At 38.3% G+C, this 25,428-nt stretch overlaps 1 protein-coding gene across 1 annotated transcript in view; it reads left to right on the forward strand.

Moving 5' to 3' along the window:
• The first annotated feature begins 6,199 nt into the window (after positions 1–6,199).
• The window catches only part of LPCAT1 (lysophosphatidylcholine acyltransferase 1), a 52,350-nt gene continuing 33,121 nt past the window's right edge, over positions 6,200–25,428 (forward strand). The window contains exons 1-5 of the mRNA XM_018070152.1: positions 6,200–6,339; positions 7,904–8,118; positions 17,828–17,940; positions 18,601–18,661; positions 21,079–21,137. Coding sequence (XP_017925641.1) covers positions 6,206–6,339; positions 7,904–8,118; positions 17,828–17,940; positions 18,601–18,661; positions 21,079–21,137 — 582 coding nt within the window. The 5' untranslated portion in view covers positions 6,200–6,205. The remainder of the gene's footprint in view (positions 6,340–7,903; positions 8,119–17,827; positions 17,941–18,600; positions 18,662–21,078; positions 21,138–25,428) is intronic.

The following is a 25,428-nucleotide window of genomic DNA, read 5'->3' on the forward strand; positions in this document are numbered from 1 at the left end:
TGGTTTGGCTTTTAATGGGGGGCGGAGAAGCGGCCCTGCGGAGCCCATGGTTTCCACCGTCAGGTTGAGGTATTAACCCTGGGCCGAGGCATCCCGTGCAGCCCAAGTTTGGCTCCCAGGTAAATAGTCCCTGCGGCGTAATTTAGGCATTGTACAGGTAGCGGTGAGATGACAGGAAGCAGTATTAAGATGCAAATTTGCAGTTGCATGGCTTTTTATTTGGTTGATTGGTTGGGGTTTTTTTCCGCCCCCTCTGTGCCTCAGCCTCACTCGCCTCACACTGTGAGCAGTAGGTAGCTGGGTATTCAAAGGGCATGGCCCTTGTCTTAGGCTTTCGGTAAGATCTGGGTCACTTGCTGGAGAGAGAAATACCGCCGGAGACTCACCTTATGAGGGGCTGGCCATTTCTGTGACTTCCATCACTGTAATACTTAAGTTCTTTAAAGCTGTTGTTTTGGGAGTGTAACAGCGTACAGTACCTATCGATATTGGAAATTAAGATCCACTAATAGCGAACCTTTTGGATCAAGGTGCTCTAGATCTGACTTTGATTTAATTACATTTTGAGTGAAGTTCGTTGTTGCAATGCCCTGTCTAGATATTTAACACAAGATATATATGGCTTGACTTAAAAAACATTGGAATGTGCCTCATGTTACGTATCTGGCAGCCAAGGAATTTATAGTAGACTCCAGTAGAAAAGATTTTTACTTTTTTAATCAAGTTTCCCAGTATGTATTCAGTGGTTACTGAGAAACTGTTGCTTGAGCCACAAAAGTGAGAAAAGGTGTCTGTCATTTGCTGCATTTAGTTTATACCTTGGGCTTCCTCAATAAATTGCATAGTTGTAATGATTTCCTTTCAGTGTTCCCCTACTTTGTTCCTGAAGTCACGTTTTCTATGTAATTAATGAGGTAGAAGTCTTTCAAGGAGCAGAGAGAAGCAAAGATAGCATGTATTCATAGGGACAAGAATTGTGTCCAGTTATAACAATATTTCATTTTGCAGTGTTATTATATTTTTTAACTGTTACTTTCTACTTGGTTATTTATAAGAAATTTTGAAAATACTGCTGGGAGAGCAGAGTATCAGTTTTACAGTTTTTGCAGTATTGAGTCTTATAGGAGCTATCAGCATTGCTGATCTGTTCTTAGTCCTGACAGACTTTTAGGTGCTTCATCAGCGAAGTGACTGGTTGTAGAACATATCTGCCTTCTGTGTGGGCTGCCCTGTGTATCTGTACAAAATGTGAGCTTTGCTAATGGACTTCAAGGATTTATTACATTCAGTGAAAACTGCAAGATGCGCTTAAAGCTCTGTAATTTTTGACGGTGCACAGACCAAGGGAATAGCTGCCTTGCCAAAGAGCGGGTCTCGGTCTTGCTTTTTAAGTGAGTTATATTTTATTGATACACAGCAGCACCGATTTCTTGAACCCAACCTTTCTTACAGTCTTATTTTCGCAGTTGTATGTGAGGAAAAAGCATGTAAGCTGACAAACGGAGCTGTGATAGATTTTCTTCTTTGCCTCAATCATGCTTTTCCAGCTTCTTCACCAATTAAAAGTTGTGCTTGAGATAGAAGCTGTTAAAGAACAGGTGTGGAACTGTTCCACTTGTGAGAAATGCTCCCACAAGAAGTGCTCCCCAGGGTGAATTATGGCAGTGCATGCTCTCTTCCATACAGTCCTGGCCAGCTACAGAGGGTTCGGTGTGAACTATTACAGCTGAACTCACTTCCTGTTCAGCTGTGGGCACATATTGTGTCACAGGCTTTTCTGTCTGTCCTGTGAATCTAGCGGAGGACATTTGGGATTGCAGAGCCTATCGAGGAAAGTCAGGAATGCCGGTACAAGAAATAGGAAGCACGGGAAACTGGGAGACAAGTCTTCTTTGTCTGAAGGTGTGTTGTCTGTTGCTGATGGTCTGCCAGATAGCCCCATTATCTTCCCTACAACCTCGTCCTGCATTTTGCAAGAGGTTAGACTAGCTTTTTTATTCATTAATACAACTCAAAAGTAAGTGCATTTTAGCATGTTTCAGTCTGAGACTGTGGGAGCGAAAGAAAGATTGAAAGTAAGACGGCAAAACAACCATAAAGGGGAAGAACAGCAAAAAGAAATCCTTTTGACTGTGAAGGAACTGTTCACATCATCTTTTATTGACTTTATAAAATTTATAATCTGGGAGATTACAGGAGCATAAAAGCAGTGAGGCTGTTTCAGAACTGAATCTCATTCATCCTGTAGAAATGATGGCTATTTTACTCTGATCTGAGGGTGACAGTAGGGGTCATTCTTGAAACTACTTGTTTTATTTTGGTACTGTAATAAAAAGATCTTTTCTGAGAAGAAAGACATGATTTCATTAACCATGAATTTCTTCTAGGCACCAACACGTAAGTCAAAGCTCTTAATTCTAGTTACTGCTACAGAACAGGCAGAAGCATTACCGGAGCTGAGCTGTTACTAACTGTCCATAGCTTTGTTTCCCTGCTACTTAAAAACACAGTATGATGCCATTTTCCTTGCTTCCAGTGTTTCTGGCCCTTTTATTTCACCAATGCTGGCATTCATTTGGTGCCTTGGTGAGCTGATTTGACTCATTAAACCAGCATATCATTGTGTTTTTCTGTGTTCTGATTGTTTTCTTTTGCTGGGATGGCTTTTTTTTCCCCCCACTAATGAGCTATATTCTCTGGTTGCAAGTTCACATAAGTGCTAGAGCTGACTCAAGGGGAGGATGGAGGAGGGAGTGAACAGGACCACTTTCTTTAGCAGCAGTGATCTCTTAGCTTGGCTTAGTTGCACATAAAAATTTCTACTCCTCTGTTTGTTTCCATGAATGTGTCTAGTGGGGAATTTGGAGAGTGGGAAAGAGAATTGCTGAGGGATGAATTCATAGCTCCTTCAGTGCCATCTTTGAGTTGTGCTATAGGGAAGAAGTAAAAGTGTGGGGCAAGATGTAATCTCTGTCTGATATGTGTAAAAGAAAAATCAAAACTTCTACCATGTCAAATACTATTTCCTTTTTTTCAGTACGTTACAATTACTTTATAACAAGCCATGGAAATTTTGTTATGGATAAACTGATTTTTAATGATATTTCTCACTATCGCTAATTTCAAAGTTGCATTTTTTCCTGCCTCTCTGTGCGTGAGAGGTATGATAGTGGATTTCAAGACAGGAAATGGACCCACAGAAGTAGAAACAAGGGTACTCTCTGATTCTCTTGCTCTGGGTCTTCTGAAGAACTTAAGTCCCTTTTAAGTCCATATTTTATACCTTCATCGTGAGTTCACACTCAAATCTGAATGCAGAGTCTCTAAACAAGGAGAAGATGTGATACCTTTTTAGTTTAAGTGACTTGCCTTACATTAGATTGAAGCCATTCTGATGGCAGAGTGGAGATCAGTTTCCCAGGGCAGCCTTCTGTTACAAGCTGTAAGACCATCCGCTCCCTTCCTGCTGTCCATGGGTCTTTCACAGTTTACACTTCAACTTCTGAAAAAGTAAGTTGGATCCTGTAGACCAGCAAATGTTAAATAAACTGTAGTCAAACCCCTCTTGAGAATTTTGATCATGAGCTGAACCTCCCAAAATACAGCTCCAAATGCACCTTTAGGGTTTTTTAAATGTATCTCAAAACACATCTGTTTACATATGACTTATTAGCAGTCAGAATTTGTAATTTTAATAGGAGATGTGTCTGGGTGAATGTCCTAAATGTGTAAAGATGTGATCTTCAACATAAGATATCTGTACAAGGTCAGACCAGAAGTGTGTATCTCCTGCATTCTGATCACTGACAATAGCCAGTGGGGACAGGATCTTATCCCTTTTTCTGTCTGACACTGACACTATTACTGTACTATCCTGTTTTACAGGATAGAAGCTTTCTTACCCAGGAAGATGTCTGAATATAGATGTAGACTGAACTGGTTTTCAAATGTTAGTGTCTTTCACGATTCCTAACCTCCTTCAGGGGCTAAGTATATTTCTCTCTCCTACCAAATTTCTTATGTGGACAGGTACTGAACTACCACCTGCTAAAAAGAGGCTGGTGTCACAGCCAAATCCTGCACACTTGGTGCACTTCCTTCTTGCTGGCCATTACCACCAATGCTGTCTTTGGAAGATCAAGAGGCCTTTTCTGCACATTTATGCTACCTTTCATGACGTGATGGACACAAGTACTGCTTCCCTTCTGTGATGTGGCACTAAAATGATCTTGATCCAAAGGATTGCTACAGAGATGCAAAGGATGGAATATTTCAGTACCAGTCACCTACCATTTGGCTTTGCCTTGGTATAGGAGGAGACTTCGAGGAGTGGGAGGGAGAGAGTGTGAATCCCAGAGGACTATGTCCTCACCTGCATTTTGTTTCCCTTATTTCTTGATGGCTGGTCCTTCTCATTTTAAGACCTTAGAAGGCAGCTGCTCTCTCATCTCCAGAAAACTCCCCTATCTGCTTCCAGACATGGTGGTCTTCTCTGTGGGTGCAGAGTTGTGTGAGTTGGTGTAACTTTGGCGCTCATCTGACCATTGCAGTGTGTGAAGTTTTACTATTTTGTCTGAGAAAATAGCCTATCTAAGAAAAAAATTATCCTTTTTCTATCAGTTCTGCAAACTAAAGCAGTCTACACAAGGACTGGAATCCTGGTTTGGGGAGTGAGACCATTATTGTTACAGGATGATGTCTTGTAATGCTGCCAGTCTGAACCATCACTGTAAAATCTGGTATTGCAGTGGGCTGATAGCTTAGGCCTTGAAACTGATACCTTGGGCTTTTCTTCTGTTGTATGCTCCCTACCCCTACCCTAGATTTACAGATATGTGCAGCTGCAGGGTGAGGTGGTTCTTGAGCTGTTTTGGGAAGTGAGAGGAATTGGGAACTGATCAATGGGAAACTGAGCTGCATGATGACTGGATCTGCATCAGGGAAGAGAAGAATATGAATAAAGCTTTCCACAGCAGCCTGGAGATTCGTCAGAGTAAGCACAACATGAGACAGCAGCTTATGCCTGTTACTCATTTTTGCCCAGCCATTGTGATGCTGAAAAGTGCTTTTTTTTTTTTTAACCTTATTTAGTTACACCTGTGAATATGTAGCATATTTACTATTAAATTCTCTTTACATGGCCCTTGCTTCCTAGTGTCTTCATCTTCTGTTAACCTCCATTGTACAGCTGGAGGAACATTGGTGCTACCTCAGCTTCAAACAGTTTTCAGTTCCCTCTGTTTCCCTTAGCTAGTCCTGAAGCTGTACCTCCTCCACTTTAAGAGGTTTTTTTTTCTTTCTTCCTGTCTTCTGAGTGAGAAAGATGTGACTTGGACCGTGGAACTTTTCCCTGGAGCAAGTGGATCACTGCACAGATAGTGTTTTCTGGAGGACAGTTGGAAATAACTCCAAACAGCTCAGGAGAGACTCTATTTTTGGGAGAATTCTTTGAAAGACTGAGGGAGAAGTTCCAGCATGACATGTTTTTCAGCAGAGTTGAAGGAAGAGGGCTGATTGTCAGGGAATGGCCTCTCTGAGAACCAGAGTGCTGGGAGGAGGTGCAGAAGCAACTGGCTTCACCATGGCTTCCTAGAGGAGGATAATTTCTTGGAAACCTCTGCTTTCCAGGGAGTTGTGCCTCGTAGCGCAGACCTGGAGCTTAAAATCCTATACATGTCTGGATGTTTGTCCAGGGGTCTCTGTACAGTATTCCCACAACTTCTGGTTCAAAGAACATACTAGAGAGGAAGAGATTTCCCATTTGCATCCTGTTTTGCTGTGTGAGTGCACCCTGCTGAAGTGTACATCACTGTCTGGTAGCTGCTGTGATTGACTGACTTCTCTGTAGTGCAACAAAATTTACAACACACTCATGCTAAATATTTGCTTTACGTGAGGCTGCAGAAAGGGAAAAAGAGCATGAGGCTGTATTCATTGACAAACAGAGGGTAAGCAGAAGAGTGGAAAGCTAAAACTCCATTAGCTCTATTGAGCACGTTGTGTTTCAGCTAAGATTGTGAATACAAAATTGTTGTGCATACCCCACAATTATTTGTTTGCAATTGAGTCACGTTCTACTGTTCTTAATATTAGGTATTTTTCATTTAAGACTTGATACCAGTTTCTAGGAATGGGTGACTTTTTCAGTCTGAGATTGTGTTAGAATAATACTCTTTTTTTTACTATTGTTTTACAGATTGCCTTCATGACCTTGACTCTGTTTCCTATCCGACTCTTTTTTGCTGCTTTTATGATGTTGCTGGCCTGGCCTTTTGCATTCCTTGCTTCAATGGGATCTGATGAGCAAGAGCTTGAAAAGCCCCTCTCCTGGTGGAGAAGGTGAGTCACTGATGTGATGAACTACTAAGAGAACCATCATATAGTTCAGCAGTTTGAAATAGAGAAGATGGGAAATACCTCATCTCTGTCTCAGAGATGTGCTTTTCTCTTCAAAAGAAAAATATAAAAATTAAACACTTTCTTCCGATGGGAAACTAAGATACCTCAACTCTTGGATTTACCAGGTAACCCAAGAATTACAGGGAGAAAAATTGGTATCTCTGGCTTCTTATCTTTATTGAGTATATAGTGTGAAGCTTTGTTGTGACATCCTTCACTTTCACCTATTCTTGTAATGTCAACTTCTGGTTATGAAGATTGACTCTATGGAATGTGCCCAGATTTCATATTCTAAATCGTTATTTTACACTGCTTCACCCCATTGTTTTCTACCCTGTGGTGAATTGACAAAACTTGTGTTGATTGCCTGAGGGCTTGCCCCATACTTTAGTGCTTATTAAAAGTCTGTACTTGTTTTGATATTGGAATGCCGATTAAGATAGCAGGTAAGAAGATAGTGTTCACCCATCCATGAATACTGCCATTTGAGGAGCAAGAAAGGAAGAGTGTATAACCTTGTCTGTAGAGAACTTTAAAATTAGGGTCTAACACTAGCATGAGGGAAGCTGATTGTGTTTTGCATCACAGGAGGGAAGGAGGTTGAGAACCACAGAGGCGTGTCACTTTACATTTCATTCATAGTGATGTCAGTATAATAACTAAAGGAGTCATGGACTGCCTTCAGTCTTGCATACAGTTATTTTAAATCCTTTTAAATTGTCCCTCCCCCATTTAATCCAGTTTTCAGTGTCACCCTGCTCCCCAGCTTCCCAGTCCCTGTAAGTGTAACAATTTGTTGTGTTTGGGTTTTATACTCTGTTGGTTTAAAGTTTCTCTTTTTATGACTATCAGAACCTTTAAAAAAAAAAACAGAAAACCAAAACTCCACAAAAAAACCAACAAATAAACAAAACCACAAACAAAACAAAAGCCACAACCAACAAACCTCCCCAAAGCAAAAAACCAAAAACACATCACCCAAAACACTTTAGGAGGAGTTGGAGAATAGGGAAGAAAGCAAAATATTTCCGGTGCTCTCATATGTATTCTGTAGGCATTCCTGTATTTGAGAATCTCTGCCCTACATTTCTCCACTATTTTGTTTGGATAAACTTGAAACCAAGAATCAGGGTTATTGCATTCTAGCGGTATTCTAGGACTCAATTTATTACAGCTTTTTAAGTGTTACTAGAAAACATTAGGCATTCTGTAGAAGAAACTCAACAGTCATAGCCTGAATAAAAATTAGTTTAATGATAAAATAAATGCCAATCTTACTGTGATTAAAATGGATTAATATTCAGGCATAAAATTAATTGAACAGCATCTTACCTTGAAAGTGGTCTTAAATCTACTAGAAGTCTGTGCAGTGTTGAAGCTCTGTTTAAGCATCGGATCCTGTCTGTACTTTTCTCATGTATATAAAGTTTTTAAGCAATGTTTTTCTTTTCATTGTAGTAAGGTATTCCTGTAGCAGCATAACCGTTTTCTCAACTCTTTACAGGATAGTGGATGTTTTGCTGAAGGCAATCATGAGAATGATGTGGCTTGCTGGTGGATTCCACTGGATAAATGTTAAAGGCAGACGGGCACTGCCAGCAGAAGCAGCAATATTAACTGTGGCTCCCCATTCTTCCTACTTTGATGCCATTCCAGTAACTATGACCTTCGCCTCCATTGTCATGAAAGCAGAAAGCAAAGATATTCCTGTTTGGGGAAGTAAGTTGGTAGATACTTGATTTTTCAAGAACAATCAAAAATCATTGCTTAGGAAGTTCACTGGCTTTGTATGAGAAGGACTGAAACACAAAGAAAAATTTGCTATAACCTATGGTGAGATTTTTTTTTTTTAAACTGATCTACTTGGAATGTTGATAGGAGAAAACTGGGGGAGATGTTGTTCTTTTTCCCCTTTCTCCAAAATTGAATCATTGTATGAAGTCAAAGCAATCCTAGAGAACTCAGGTTAAATTTGCAGTAAAATTGCAACATTTTAAGACTTGACAGATAGAAAAGCAAATTAGGATGGGCCTATGGAAGCAAAGACTGATGCTGGAGAGAAAGTCCACCAAAACTCCTTACTTGGTGTGAGCTGGCATGCCATGCCGGAAATATATTTTAGGAATGTTGTCTGCTCTGAATGGTACCCTGCCTTGAGGGAGTGCTTCTAATCCTTCATGCATCACAAAGTTTGTTTCTGGCAGGGTGTGAGAGATGAGCAAGAGCAGATTGTTGTGCGCTCAGATTTAGTCATGAGAAGAGCAGATGCCTGAGTCAGTAGTGTTTGAATAGTATCTTGTATTATCATTTTTCAGTGTAAATTCTCACAAATGTTTGAGAGATATATGTGACTTTTGGTGCAGTTGTGCCAAAAAAAAAAAAAGAGTGCAATTTTTTTGGGCTTGTAGACTTCTAAACAAAATCTATGTGGAAGGATTTTGGGTAAGTCCACCATATTGTGTCTAGCAGCCGGCAAAGTTCAAAGAATCTCCCTTCGTCTCATTATGTAGATTTTGTGGGTAATATAAAAATGACAAAAGATTTCACTCTGGCCTTGGGTAGGACTCTTTAGTTTAAAAGTCTAAACGAAAGCTTTGGCTTCCTTTGCAACTGAGTGGAATCAGGCTGTTGGTGTTGACATCCTCCTAAAATTTCATTAGACAATGTGTTCTTGAGGTTGCATTCCAAACTTGAAGCTGAGACATGGCCAGAAATGGTGAGTGGTTACACATGGAAGTTTCATGTAGAGAGTCCTGTGTTATAAAGGTCTGCCTGTATCAGGTAAAGCTCAGGCTGGAACTGGAGCTGTATCTCAATTTCATTGAATATCTTAATAGAGTTTAGAAGTTTGTGGCAGTGAAAAATCTGTGTAAAAATGAATAGATGCTTTGAACAAAAAGGGTGCAAGCATGTGCTTTTGAAAACGGATGCATGCAAACAAGCATAGTGTGAAAACAAAAGAAAAATGAACACCCTTGTCGAGTACTGAGAGAAGATACTGTTGTGAGACAGTATGTTGGCACTCTCATACAACATTGGTGTATCCAGGCCAGCTTAGGCTCTAGAAGCAGGCCAGACATAGAAGATTTATCTTCTTTCTCGGGTGACTCAATTTGCTGTTTAGTAATTGCTGGCTCAGCAAAATAAAGTAGTCTGTGTGGAACTCCATTTGACTTGAAGGTGGACTGTATGGAGGACCCAAACTAGATGAGGTAACTCTTGGCCATGTTGTGTTACTGAAATGTGATGAAATGGCAGAATGGCATTTGACAGAATGCTGTAATGGGTACTTAACTACCCATGTTGTAGATTCAGTGGGAAATAGTGGGAAAGCCTGAGGAGAATTCGTAGGGATATGGAGATTGCAGTTCCACTGAATGAAACGCAAATAATGCACATCAAGTAGTTAAAACTATTTCTATGTACCTAATTTAATTTTAAGGTAACTTTTAAAGAATTCTTTTGAAAGTCTAGTCTTATTACAATACATTTTAAAAATTATTCACTTGATTTTGTTCATGTATGAGTAAAACCAGCTACAGAAAAACAGAAAACATGTAGTGATTTGGTGGAATATTACTGGAATGTATAGTGCAGTCAAATAAATGGATGTTTTGTCCTGTATCATTGCATTTGCTTTATGTTATGCAGCCACAAAAGTTATGTAGTCCCTTTTAAAGTATTCACAAAAATGCCACAGAAATGAGGCATAGCAAGGGTCGTAACTGGGATTCAGAGTTCAAAAACCTTTTTTGTTTTTAGAGGAGTACTTTTGTATGAGCAACACTAATTACAGCAGCTTGTGTTATTTAAGTAAACGGACCTTAACAGAGAGGTGAGTAATCACTATATAGATTAGTTTCCCTTAAAAATTAGTGAAAACTTTCTAGTGGAGTAAAGTTGTCATTTACTTATTTATTTTTCTGCTTGAAAGAAGTTTTCTGTGAAGCAAATGGTGCTATCTTCTTTGATCTAGTTTTTTAATCCTAATGTTATTTACACTTCTCTACAGACACACGCATGAAAAAATAAAAAAAAGTTAAAAAATTATATTTCTCTCATACTGTCTATCTGTAGAAAGGTGCTTATGTTTTTATTGGATTGCCTTGTGAATTGTCAACACTCTAGACATTCATCTAGAATTTATCCCAGAGAGGTCAGAATTGGTTTTTATGTTCTTCAGTTTTGTAAGTCTTGCAGACTTGTTATACCATCTCCAGTAAAGTTTTGTAGCCAGTCACCGATAATCCTAACCTTCCTGTCTGTTAATTGAGTCTTGTTAATGGTCATTCAGGACCTTCTGGGAAGCTTTGAATGAAGTACATTTATTTAACTCTCTGAACAGACTCAGGTGTGTAAAAAAATGACATGACAGGGTTTTCAAGGACAAGGACTTTGATATAAATAAGTCGGCTTTTTGATGTAATGACAGTGTTTATTGGGACATTGTATGTTCTATATCAAAGGGATCAGGTGCTTTAGCAGGTGCAAAAAGATCTGATTGCTAACTGGTTACTAAGATTGGTTCTGCAAATACTTTAATAGGTTTCTGGAACTGTATTATTGTACCCTTAGTTTGCTAGTCGTGGAAGCTTCTGATCCACTTACAAGTCCAGATTATTAAAAGCCTGTTCTTCATGGGATTGGAACATTCCACAAGTGTGCTTATGCATGAGTGTTTTATTGCTTTCTAACTTGAAGGCCCCTCTTCTGGACCACAAAGTCCAATTTCAGAAGCAGACTTAAGTCTTGTGACTCTTACAGACATCTTCCTCTTTAGGAAAACAAAGAGAAGAAAACTCAAATTTAAAAATGCACTTTTGTTCTGACAGAAGAGTATTGAACTCTTCAGTTAGTGGTCAGTAGTGAAGAAAATTATCCACTTGGCACACACACAGGTTTAACAAACTCTGAGGAGGAACTGCTTGCCCAAATAAAAACAAGATTTCAACCAAAAAAAAGTCAGTATCTAGGAAGTAGAGTATGCCAAACAGACATCATGATGCTGAAGGAAGACATATGTTTCCATGCAGTGACTTTCCAGAGCTTTGGTAGATTGGAGATGTGAAATTCTCCTGACCACTTAAGTGTGAAACGTGCAGCTGGGAAGATGACATCTAGGAGTCTGTTATACCTTACATGGACTGAAGAAGTCAGATCAATTAATTTATCAGCACAAATCCTTACACTTTCCTGTTTTGTCTGCTGAATCTCACTTTAAGTCAGGACAAGGTTTTTGCATAAATTCTGGATAGTTACATTGCCTTATTTTTGACTGTTGAAGCAACCTGGGAAAAAGTAATTTTTCATTGCTGAAGTGGTCAGTGCTGCTGCAGAAATGCTTCAATAAGAAGGAAGAGGTGGGTTTATGGGGATTTTGTTGGATCACTTCTGTGATTTGAACATCTTCAGTGATGTGAACTTTTAGAAACTAAATTTAAGGTGATAAGCTAGTTTAAACTTTAAGCAACTTCTCAGCATCTCTAACGTCACCCTCTGAAAAGAAGAGGGATTTAGTACTTGTGAAACGAAGGAGGGGATATGTTAGCTTAAGTTTATAAAGAGGAAGGAGGTAATTTCTGTTTGGCCCAATACAGAAGAGCTGTAGAGGAAGGGAGAATCATACTGTGCTGTAAAACTATCAATTCTGTCATGGGTGGTTTTTTCCACATCTAGTAAACTCATGACTTTTTGTTCAAGCTCATCTTTTGAAAGGACATTATAGGCTTTTCTAAAGCATCATGACTAAAAGAGAAGAAATAAGTAATTTGGGGGAAATATTTATGCTTTAGTAGCTGGGTGTGTTTTCATTTCAAACCTTAAAAGATGTCAAATTACTCATCAGCTCTTTTATGGAACCTAATCCTTTAGTCCTTCAACTCACATGCCCCTCCCTCTCCCCCACCCTTTCCAAAGCACAGAAGGAAGAGAACTGTGGTAGACCCTGTAGTTCTTCAGTGAGAATCTCACATTCAGGTACTTTTGAGATTCATCAAAACAGTCCTTGAATCCCTTTTGGAAAAACCTGCTCTAAGGTGAAGGCATCACAGATTTCTTGTCTTTATACACTGTAAATCAGCAGCTTTAAACACTAAGGTTGCCAGGATGGAAGTCAGCATCCTATGCTATGTTGGCATTATAGCCTTGCTTTGAGTACACGAATGAGCTCCCCCATTTTGATGAGCATCTTGAAGTTGTTGCCAAGTTTATCCATTTCATCCTTTCCTTTAAAACCTTCTGTTTCAAAATTTAAGGTTTCCTTCAGGCTGTGGACACCCAGATGGCCCTGCAAGATTTCTGTCCTCACAGGAGCTCTCTTGGAAAGACTTAAAATAGTTGCACTATCGTCTGTGTATTGTAGGTATGCCTTTATTATTTGGGTTGGAGTCCTGGGAAATTAAGTAAAAATTACTTCTCATTTAAACTACTGCTGGAGTGCCTAAACCACCATCATATTTTTTCAGCATACTTTTTAATATGGTTCATGGAAGTTACTATAGTGTGTAGGAAACCTGCAAACCAACACTACTGCCTGCCTTAAATACTGTTGAGACTGGCAGTAGAAAGCTGAAACATACAGCCATGCTCTCGTACAGGTATTGCAGGTGTGAAAGCAAACAGCAATCTCTGGGACATAAAAAAGATCTTCGTACCTCAAGAAGTCCTTAAGGGAAATAGATTACATTTTGAAAGACCAACCCAAATACCACAGAATTTACTTCTGTTAAAGCTAAGAGGACACTCATTATTTTCCTCCCACTACTGACTTTTCCTTGTACTGCAGACTGCATGTGTCCTGCCTTTCTCTTTGGAAATAGAGAGGGGAGTTTTCTTTTTAATGCTGCTTCTATACCAAGAATACTTGGTATCCCTTCTGTCAGGTGGTCCATCTGCTAGATATTTAGTCAAACTTGGAGAAGTTCTTGGTGTGCATTGAGTTTCACTGGTTGGTTCAGATTTTAGTCTTACACTTCAGTATTTGTTTCTGTGTATATTTGTTGCTCTAATAATGTTCTACCGCTAACTTTACAGATCTCGTGTAGAGTACCATGACTATAATAATTTTTTCTTTTTCTGTAAGAACAATATAATTTCAAGTGGAAAAGATCCTAATTTTGGTTGACTTGAGTTTTGTACATAGATACAACTTCATGTATTTGGTGTGTGTGGGCTTCAGATTTTCCATTTTTAAGGTCCCTGTGTCCATATACACAGGAAGTAATTTTAGTCTGGAGCCTTAATGGGTTTTTTCCCCCTTAACTTTTATAAGGTTTCTGAGTTCTTTGTAGATTTCTTTTCTTCTTTTCTCTACAGAAAAGAGTGGTTTTCATATTAGATATTACTGCATTTAAAAAGCCTTCATGGTTTTGTACCCTTAAATACAAAATGCACAAGGGGGCAACTAATAATATAATCTGTATTTTTTCCATAGTAGAAAAAAATTGGGGTAAATACTGTAAGTAGATAGCCCACTGCAAGGCTACTTGTGTAGCTTACGTCCATGTTAAATGCAAACAGAGCCAGTTGTACTGCCTCAGTAGGCTGCCCTCTTAGTGTGTCAGGAGAATGTATGTGATGGGATTTTTGTCTTGTTTGGGAGAAAGGCCAAGTGAAAGCCTCAAGTTCATCAGTCTCTACTTTTGCAGCAGATCTGTGACTTCGTTTGATGCTGATTCTACAGTGGTGAAAATGTAACTGCCTACTCAAAAGTGTGTGTTTGGATACCTTTGAGAAGAACTGTATTTAGTGCCACATTGCTATTCCATTGCTTTTTGTGTTCCCTGATGCCTTGCAGAACCAGTGGTGAAGTTGCCAGTGTAGCTGTATCTGCTACATGGTTGTAACTGCCAAACATAATTTAAATGGTTTGCTACAATACTATTGTATGTTATATAGCACTTCCTGTCTTGATTTTAAACAAGGTTTCCTCACACTCATTTGCCTCGAAATAGAAAGGTGAAATAATTTTTTTTCTGCTGTTATCTTAAGGAGTTCATTGACACCAGCTGTGTGTGTTCAACTCATCAGGGAGAAACCTTTTTTTTTTCATATGTGCTGAGGTGGTGCTTAAATTGATTGCATGGGAGTTACATTTCTGAAGTCAGTTGGAGCTGCCACCCTGCATTTAATTAAAGCAATATTGAATTTTTGCAGGCTCTCTTAAAAAAGGCTGTTTTGTGCTAGAGCAGCTTTCAGTTGGTTAGAATATCTGTGGTGGTCTGGCTGCCTTGTAAGGCAGAGGTTTTAGTGAATTACAGGCAGTACTGTTTAAGTTGTAGGCATCTGCCTAAGAAGGTGGAGTACAGCATGTCAGCTGTCCTCAGGACTGACACTGCTAGAGAAAAAACTGAAATAATGACACTGGCAAGGTCAGTTTTGTGAATTGAGGGGTTGTCTGTCTTTGCATGATAGAATTGATAATTCAAGGGTGGTTTTAGTGGTGTGAGAGGAGCTGGACAAGCACATTTTTCAGAATCTCTGAATACTTGAGCTGTGATCTTCATTACCTGGTTACAGTCAGTCTTGGACAGTTAAATTGCTGAGCAGAGAAAGATATGATTATGTTCTGTTTATTAAACATATTGCACACTTCTGCTTGTTTCCTTTAGCTGCTCAGTATGCCAGCTGTCTGGTGCATTTTCATGCATGCTGCTTCTTTGCTCCTGGCCTGACTTTGTTCTAGTCCTGCCTATTCCTTGCATCACATACTACCTTATGGTATGCTCTCCCTGTGTTTTGACTTGACATGTGACCTCAGTCTCATCTTGTCCACTTATTTGGTATGTTTCTCAGCTTTTCTTTACAAACCTTTGGCCCTATCCCTGACTTTCTTGCAGAGATTGACTTGGTACAGCCTTTGAATTTTCAGATTTCTGTCTATTTACTGAATATGAAAATATGTGGCGAGAGTAAAGGTCTATGTAGCCTTGTGCTCTGTTTTCAAAAGTGATTAAGAAAAGAGTGTATGAAGAAAGGCAAGTACAGAGCTAGCCTTCCCTTGGTGTGTGCTTTCAGCTTCCTACTGATGAGAGTTTCAGTTTCACTTAACTTGTTGGACTTAACCACTAAAGATCTGGTAGCCGGTGTCTTACAGGATCTTCAGTTGCTGTTTAATAGTAAAACAAGAATTCTGTCAACTTTTAGTCTGATCTCTAAGGAAATAAGAATTAATATGACCACCCTGTCTAAGATTTGATGTGATGGGTTGAAACAGTGACGCCTTCACACATGTATTTGAAAAAAGGTGATCGTTTAAAAGATACTAAGTTCTGCAAGCTGCATGAAAATACTGTTTGAACTATTTTGTGTCATATAATTTAACAGGCAGGACAAATCCATAGGAAACAAAGCTTTCAGTTGTCTCTGTTCTTTTTCAGTACTTTGGAGCTTAGTAGCTTGCTTTTGGGAAGGTTGTAACAGTAAAGCTCCCAGGTTTATGCACAACTTGCCTGTACAGTTTTCAGATACAGACAACATTAGTGTAATCTGATGTTTCTGTCATGTTGCCCTAAGTAAAATCTATCTGCTTGCTTAATTTCTTGTGTTACAGAGAAGACCTTGCTTGCAACAATCCTCCAAAGCCTTGGAGCTCTGGATTTATCTTATTCCTTGGCCTGAAGCAACCCAATTTGCATCATTTGGACCTAACGTAAAAGAAACTTTGGAGTGAATGCTGGGGATGTTTGCTTCTTTTGCTTTCTTTTATTTTATAATGGTTTTGCTATGGAATAGTAATTTGCAACAGTAGGACAAACTCGGGAGTAGCATCACTAAGAAACAATTATGATACCAGATATGGTTTCCCTTGTTATTTTTATTGCTTGTTCTGTGTTTGGGGTTTTTTTTCCCCCTAGTTTTTTATGTATTAATATTTTGGTTTTTGTTTGTGAGCTTTTTTTGGTTGGTTGGTTGGTTTTTTTAGCTTCCCCCAGCAGTAACCCCAGCTGACCAATGATGATCTTTGCTCCCCTAGCAAGCATTGCTGTATAGATATTGTCTAAGAGCAGGCATGTTGGAATAAGTGCAAGACTAAGGTAACTTTTCTGTGATATACTGTTTCCTAAGCTTCGGCAACTTAGGGGATAAAAGCAATATTTCAGAGGCTGGCTGAATGTTTGGGACCTTGCTGTAAATTTTGACAGATTAGTTTCTCAGGGCCACAGAATGATTTTGGTGAGTTGCTGGCTAAAATTCCAGTAGGATAACACCAGAACCAGCAGCTTTTGCTGAGTACAGGACTGTAATTCCTTATAGTGTTTGTTTTTGTTTCACGCTTTAAGCACTGGCTGATCCATTAATGCAGCAAGTCTATCCTTGGCAAAAGAAGATTATACAATTAGTGGCAGTGAACTCATCCCACAGTGGTTGGAAATATGAAAACAGTATTTTGGGCAAATAGAATAGCCAATATTTTTCCAAACCACCGCACTCTGGAACCTTTGAATAAAAATACAAGATAAAAAAAGTTATTAAAAGGTATTTGAAGACAACCTGCTTAAATAAAAGCATGAAGCAGTATATTTGAAGGTGCTTCACTTGTAGTGCTTTTGGACACTGCAAAACAGCTGCATATGCTTATTATTTTGAAAGTTGTCTTTGGTGTCCTGGTGACTGACATGCATGGACTGGATCTTGTGGATTGATTTCCGATTTTTGCTCATGTTCATTTTGTGTCTGGCTATGTACAAGAGGATTCCCACTGAGCCAGGAAGAGGATGTCTGAGGTCTAATTCAGCTGGTATGAGAAACGGGCAAGCAGATGACAGCTGAGAAAATAAGCACACTTTTTCTTTTGATGATACTGAGTCCTCACGAAAAAATAACATCAGGATATGGAATATCTTTTGTGGTATACCTTTAGTGAAACTGAGCTGTCATAGAAGATAAAAGCTCTAAAAACCGGAGACAGACTGACCCACAGGATATCTTTTGGAAGCACTTTGGAAGAGGGAGATTCCTATTACTTTGCTGGGTTAGGAGGGACTACAGACTTTGTGATTTTTGTGGCAGGAAGAAATGGCCTATAGAAGCCACAGCTGCACCTTTGCAGAGAACTGTGCATAGTATATGCCATCATGTTTTACATTGTGTGTGTTGTATATATTGGTCTGTATTGGTCTATTAAAAATTGAACTATTACAAAGTGGCAAAATTGTGAAAATGGTTTTCCTCACAGAAATTCATGAAAAGATAATGCCAAAATAGCAAAGCTGGTTTTCCTCACCAGCATTTTTGGAACTATTTCAATAAAACTCTAATAATTCAGCTGAGTATTTAAGTTTGCAGTGTAATATAGTAAAAGAGTTACGTTCTTCTACCAAAATTTTTGTCCAGAGGATTACTAGGCAGAGGTGAGGTGGGGGGATCTTCTTCAAACAGCGATGAAATAAAGGCTGATTTGTTTGGTTTTGTTTTCCTTCCTCTTCAGCTCTAATCAAATACATCCGACCAGTATTTGTGTCTCGGTCAGACCAGGATTCTCGCAGGAAAACCGTTGAAGAGATAAAGAGGCGTGCTCAGTCTGATGGGAAATGGCCACAGGTACTGTGTTTTGCTACTGTTTGAGGAATGGTATTTGGCATTTCCAAGCTTTGGATATGCAGTTTACTTTTTTTGTTGTGAGTGGCTTTATATGGTTTGGGGTGGGGTGTGGGGGTGAAATTTCCTCCACCCCCTTTTTCTAGAAGATATAATTTAAGATTCTTATGTTTCTCATTGCATTGTGTTTCAAGGAGAGCTCTGTAAGTACATGAGATGGAGAGCTCTACTAAGTGGGACTAAATGGACAGACCACAACTGTTCTCTAAGAAGAAAAAATTTGGACATCTGTGCACATGCCAAGTAATAGCAACAAGAAAATAACTGTCTTTCTTTTCTGCCTGGGAGCAGGAATTTTGTTTTGGTGAAACCTTTGGTGAAAATACTCTTATGCTCTACAAGTGTTTCTGGTCGCTGTCAGTGTTGGAATAAATAAAATTATTATTGAGGGCAAGAAAGAGGCAAATTCACAGATAAACAAAAATATTGTTGTTATTAAGGTAGAACTTTACTTGACTTCTTTATTGAGCACCATTTTTTTTAATCTATCTGCATTGTTTTTCCCTGAAAACATTTTTGCTGTAATCAGCTTTGAAAATATGTGTTTATAAATACATTCACATTGGAATAGTTTTTAAAAGTTAACTTTTCTTTTACTTCAAGATAATGATATTCCCAGAGGGCACTTGCACAAACCGATCCTGTCTAATTACATTCAAACCTGGTAGGTATTATACTCTGTTCTCTACATAATGTTCTTGTATCTTTGTTTCTTGAAATACCACTTGCATTGTAATTTGCTTGCTGTTGCAGAAGTTGAGTTAAAAATCTTGCAATAGGCTGAAACTGAAATAGAAATTTTCTGATGCTACAGGAGGTTTGTAATTCCACCACTGAACAAGACATTTTAGATAATTCAGGTTTTTTCTTGGTTTCTGAGATGCATATGAGCTGGAAGACTAGTGTTTCTTACTGGGTTTTTGTTTGTGGCTGTCTCTTTTCTTTTTCTTTCTTTTTCTTGCCTCCTCCACTTCTTCCTATTTTGAGTCTGTCATGCAGCATTTAGATACACTATAAAGCTTAAGGAAGCAGCGTGAATCTATTTCAGCCTGCCTCAGCATTTGTTGCTGTGTTGTGTATGGATGATTCCTCTTCTGTGGAGTTGCATTCTGGTGAAGGTGGCACAAAAGTTTCCCATATAGCACTGTTAGGAAGGTTACAATTTTTGTGTAACATCCACTTTCTAAGCTCTTTACAATTACTATCACCTTTTTAGATTATCAGGTTAGACGGGGCTGTAACTGAGCATTGCTGCAGCTGTAAACTGCAGTTCCAATAGGGAGAAATGCCAATACTGCAGTGAACCACCAACCTTTAATGTAAACCTGCCGTTAGCATGTAGACAGGGAGATGGTCAGTGAAGAAGCTTCAGTGAGCAAGGCAGTTGTGAACGTGGTTTTTGACTCTTCCTAGGTTTCTGCCTAGCTCATTGTGTTCTGGTCTTACTGTGTGACTTGTAGTTTGCATTGCTTGCAACTTACATATGACTATTAGAATACCATGCAGTGAGTCAGCATTGTGATTCCTTGCTCTGATTCATTTGGCTGAAAGAATCTCAGGCTTGTCTCTCAGCTTTTACCTCTTTAGATGAATGAGTGGTGGTTAGGGAAACACCCACTTCTTTAGCTCTTTGCTCTCCATGTCTCTCCACCTGAATCCTGACTATGCTTTGTAAACTAACCTGAATCCTTCATTTAAGCCCTGATTTACCACCTTCCCTCTGTGACATAGACCTTTTAGGCACCATGTATTTCCATCTCAAATTCTCACTCTAGCTTCCTCTCCTCTGGCCTAATACATGCTACTGTCTGCCTCTTTTCTGCCTCACTTTTCCTACTGAAACCTGCTTCTGTATCCATATAGCCTTTCAGAAACCCTTTACCTGAAAATTTGTTACTTATATCACATTGCTTTAGGTCTCTATTCAAGTAACTGCTTTCTGGATGCCTTTCCCCATTCTACTCATGTGGCCTATGCCCCTTGCCCTTAACTACCTTTTTTTTGGTTTTATGTTTGTGCAAGCTAGTCATACAGGGCAAGGTAGTTTAGTTTTATTCAAGTGGTGGTGTTGTCATCTACTGCTCAGATTTTGTCAGCTTTGGATTATTTCAAAAGTTACTTCAAATGTTCTTCGAGACTGAATGGAAAGTTCTACTGGCCATGAATCTCTGCAGGATTCTATTCAGACAACCTTCATTTAAAGATGTTTATACTCCATTAACAATTACTACTTTTATATCTCAACAATTACTCTTAAAGCCAATGTAATGCTAAGAATACGGTACACTTCAATCATTCAGTTCTTAATTTTAGTCGGAATATTAGAGATAACTTAGTAAATTGTTGTAAATAATGTAGTTTGAGTAAGCTGTTAATTTTTTCATGAGAAAAAGATGTTTAGAGGAATCTAAACATCTGAGCAAGATAGTTATCATGCTTACCCAGTCTTTGTACTAGAAATCAAGAAAATGCTTAGCAAATGACGTAGATCTTGTGCTACTTAATCAGAACTGCAATTTTCATATGAAATGAAGCAATGCTTCTGTATAATTGCTGCAGTTCAATACTTTATAACTATTAGATTTTCCATAGCTAGGGAATAGAAGTTATGTTAATTCTGTTATTTCAGAGAAGATAAATTACCTATAAATTGTTGCTCAAATAAAAATAGAAAGCTTCATTTGCATAAGCAAACTTGGATTCTTCACCAGAAAAATAACCATGGGGAATATATTGCTGAACTATCTTGTACATTCTCATATTTTTTTAATCATTTATCAAGCTGAATTTGGTACTGAGCTTTGACTTGTGTGCATGACAATATATGTAAAGGGTAGAGGATAATTAAGAGAACACAAGAAAGCATTTTTCATTATTTATCTGCTGAAAAGATGGATATACATTGTCTTTCTCCAGTGCTTGCTTTTTCAATTACTTGTGAGGCTACTTTCAGATCTTATTTTTTCACTATCAACTTATTCCTATCAGCCCATTAATTGTATAATTATTTCTTGCTGCAGTAAACTTCTTTTGTAGCATAATGCACTAATAAAATAATTATGTGTCATATGTGTCTTCTAGGAGCATTTATTCCTGGAGTTCCTGTACAACCAGTGGTTTTACGTTATCCAAACAAACTGGTAAGTTCAGCTTGCAGTGTGGCTGGAAGTGCAGGGCATTTTCCTTTAAAAACGTTTGCACTTGTGTAATCTTTTAAGTTTAGAAATTTGGAAATTATTGATAAATGCTTACTGGCTAAGTATGTATTCCTTAAGTCGCAAGCAATATAGAGAGTCTGAGACAGTTTAAATGTTTCTGCTTTTATTAGGTTACTCCTGAACAGTGCTCTGAAAGTTATTTGTGTTGTTACAAGAAGCACTGTATGCATGAGGCAAATTTCAATTTCTGTCCAGGGTCTGTGTTGCCATGTTCTCCCTATTACTGCTGGAGAGTTTTCTTAACATCATTTACAGCTGGAAGATGCTTCTGTGCCTCCTGCCTTTGGGGATGTTAGTCCTGAATTAATAGGATTGAATAGTATAGTGTGTGGGGACCTCTGCACCTTTATAAAGTGTCTTGTCTGTGTTTTACATTCACTTGGCTAAGGAATGCTAGACAATGGCTAATTCGGAGTAGTCCTTCAATATAAATCTGATTCAGGTAAAATGCGAATGATATTGTTTATTTACAATAACTGAAGTTTCATTTTGAGCCCTCTGTGGAGGGTGTGAGGAGTGTGAGAAGTAAAAATGAGACTACGTTGAGTCTTAGCTGATGCATGTCACATCAGAAGATCTCTGTCTCTTTGACTAGCCCATTAATAATCCCTTGTCCTAAGGAAGGATTTTGTTTCGTCTTGGTACCTGAGTTTCTTACAAATACTTCTATCCATTGTTCTTTCTGTCTACTTACAGAATGATATAACACATAAGATTGATTAAAAAAGAGAAGTACCCAAACAAAGTCTATATATATAGACCATCTCTTTACTGAGACAAGATGTGATGGCAGTCAACTAGTTTGCAGTAACAAATGCAAAAATCATCTTTGCAGACACTCTGACAAGAATAGCAGCCTGCTATGCTTACATAGTATTAAGTGTATTGTAGCAGGTTGCCTGGGACTTCGCATTACACGATTGTTTTATTTTCAGGAAAAAAGATTCTTTTAATCCAGTTGCGCACTGAGATGTCCTTATTACCTGTAGTACATAATATGCAAAGTTTGTAAAGTAATATTACATGTTCCTAACACTTTATTGACAGAAATTGTGAGCTTTTAACATTGAAGTAAGTCAATATAAATGCAAATGAAAATTTTCATAATTTCTTTGTGTTACTGCAAAATATAAAAAACCTGTAACTATTCAAATAGATATCCATTGTGAGCTGGCATGAATTTGTATATGGGACTTTACTTTTCCCCAGTATTTTTAATTGCTGCGAAACACTTAGTTTTCAGTGCCTTTCTGTGTCATTTAACCCCTAAGGTCTACTTCCTGGAGACCTTCATAAGATCTAAGCATTAATGAAGGGGGTACTAATTGCCATAACTATTTGATTTTTACATTAGCTTGGGGGCTGCAGAAGAGTTTTATCAGAGTTAGAATGAGGAGAGGAAGGAGGAATATGATGTGGTACATGAAGGTGAGGTTTATTTTGGTTAGGATGCAGAGTTAGATTATTTTATTTCAGTTATTAAGCTATTCTTATCTCAATCTACATGATTTACCTTTTCTTTGTGGTTTTCCTACCCACCCTGGGGGAGGATTGAGTAAGCAAGCAACTGTATGGTACTTAGTTGCCAGCTGGGATTAAACCACAACACATGTAAGAACAACAGAGTAGGGAGAGAATATTGTTTTTCATACACTGAGACACCATTTTTAGCAAACTTTAATTGTCCCTGGCTTTCTATTTGTTGCCTTGTTTAGCTACTGCATATTATAATTTTAGGTTTAGAAAGGAACTTCTTAAGATCTTGGCTTAGCCAGTGAATTCCAGATACGCATTGTGTGCAGTCACCCCACTGCTCTTCACTTGAAGTACCTGCTCTGATCTACATTCAGAGCTCTGAGTTCCACAGTACAGATGAGAACAGTCTTGGCTTTGAGTGCACCTACTGTATTTGGAGGCTTTTTGAGATCCGAGCCTGGGGTGAATGTAGTAGGTGTGGGCACTCTTACATGTTTATTTCATTGTACTCTATTCAAGAACTGGGGAAAGCACTGCTGTTCTGCAGTGGACTGAAACGTGACAAAAGGGAAGGAGTAAATTCAGTTCTTTTCTAGGAAATGAATGTAGCTCTGGTTACTGTGAAGAACTCTCTATTTTATTTTTTTTTATAGTCAGGGTTGCCCCCTGGATACCTGTTGTCTTGGGGCTTGTGATTGTGTTAGATGACATCTCTGGACCTGTATCAATGTTTCTTTAGGAGTAGTATGTTAGTATTATCCATGATCAGAAAGAAATTTTAAGGCTTAAAATATTTAGACCTGATATTCAAAATTTGCTACTGGTTATCTAATTTGGTAATATTTTGGGTATTGGATGCTTGAGAACTATTGCCTATACTCTAATTAAAATAAATGCTCTAATGTCTTCATCATAGGTTCTACAGCAATTTGGTTTTACACTTATTTTCTTTGTTTCTTCACTTGAATTTTCTGTCAGAGTGCTGGTGATTATGAAAGGCTGTATACCTGTGTAATTATCACAGAGCCATTTTAAATGTGTTTTTATGTCCCAGTGTCTTCCACAAGTAACTGCTATTTGCTAAGAGATTTGGCAGCATCTCCTGTGCAGTTTTGGTATGTCAGGGTTGACTGAACATGTAAAAACAACAGCCAATCTGCTGTTTAAAGGTTGGCATGATTCTCAGTATCTTCTTGTGTCAAATTCAAACTATATGGAAGATGGCTCTTCTCTCTGTTTCCTCCCGTGCTGAGGGGAAATAATAGGCAGTATAACATTCAAGGTCAGGTTGGATGAAGCTCTGACCAACATGATCTAGTTGAAGATGTTCCTGCTTGTTGCAGGGGTGTTGGAATAGATGGCCTTTAAAAGTCCCTTCCAACCCAAACCATTCTATAGTTTTATGTACTTCCACACAGTTCAAAGTATTACCTAGATACAGTAGTTTCAAAGTGTACTCCAAATGCTGTTGAAGTGAATGCTGTCCATAGGCATAAGCTGGTAGCAGTGGTAAATATTGAAGGTAACTGGGTAAGGAAAATGCCTCTTCCCATTGTCTGCCTGCTGTTTTTATCATAAAAATATTGGATATTTTTATGAGGTAGGAGTCTGCTATAGCATAGGTCTGCCTCTTGCAGACCAGAATCCTATTTTCCCCTAGAAAATGGCATTTATAGCCATCATCCCTGCTGCATCCTGATGTTCTTGATGAGAACAATCATGCATGTCTGCTATGGCATTCACATTGGGAATTTTCTTGCAGGATTGTTGATAGATACATGGGTTATTTGAGTTTGACTTGCTGGCTAGCCAGCACAGGGCTGGATTCCGACCATACTTATTCTCTGTTCAGTGATCAGAATCCTTTTGTGGAGATTTCATTTTTCTTTATCTCCTTCTGCATTGTTGCAATTTAGAGAGCTGAGTTGGGTATGTGTAATGCTGTGGTGTTGTTCTCTTAAGGCAGATCTAGTGTCTAGATAAATTATTAGCTGTCTACACTGGTTTCTCAGGGTTTGTAAATGAAAGTTCCTTGTGGAAAGAAACCAAACCCCATAATGTGTTTACTTGCAGTGTTATCAGAGACATCAAAATAGCCAGAAACAGAGTAACAATAAAGCTATAGACAGTAAAGTTCTAAAAGATCACTACATGGATAAGTCTTCTTTTTATGTAAGTATGTTACTTGGTATAGATAGAAAAACGGTTTGAAGAGGAAGGTCCACTAAAAATTTAAAACTTCTAACAATTATTTCCAATCAAACAAAATATGATATAGAATTATTCTATTACATAAATCACATTTTTCACCTTTTATGGATGGATTTACTTTCTTTCATTTTTACTTATGATGGCCTTTTGCTCTAAATGGTAATTAAAACTGGAATTTGACTTGGTTTTTCATGGTCTTGGCACATGTGATCACCTGAACTCTCTAAAATGGATTTGAATGGTAGAATAGAACTGAACTGGAACATTTGCAGTAAGTTGAAATAAATATCTTTCTGATCTAATCTTTTGGAAACCTGAATATAATGAGTCCTCTTGTCTTTCCATTAATGACTTGAGCTTTTTTTTTCCAGTTAGAACAGAACTAATTTTCAGGTCTTTAGATTCTTACTTCTACACTTAAATCTTGTCTCCAAGTATTGCAGGTTTTTTCCTGTGCTATTTCTTAGTCTTACAGTTAAAAATGTGATTACTTTTACTGTCATATTCCTTCCTGTTACCTCTTATA

The sequence above is a fragment of the Manacus vitellinus genome, unplaced genomic scaffold (assembly GCF_001715985.3).
Source record: "Manacus vitellinus isolate BGI_N305 unplaced genomic scaffold, ASM171598v3 scaffold_17_pilon, whole genome shotgun sequence".
Taxonomy (NCBI): Eukaryota; Metazoa; Chordata; class Aves; order Passeriformes; family Pipridae; genus Manacus; species Manacus vitellinus.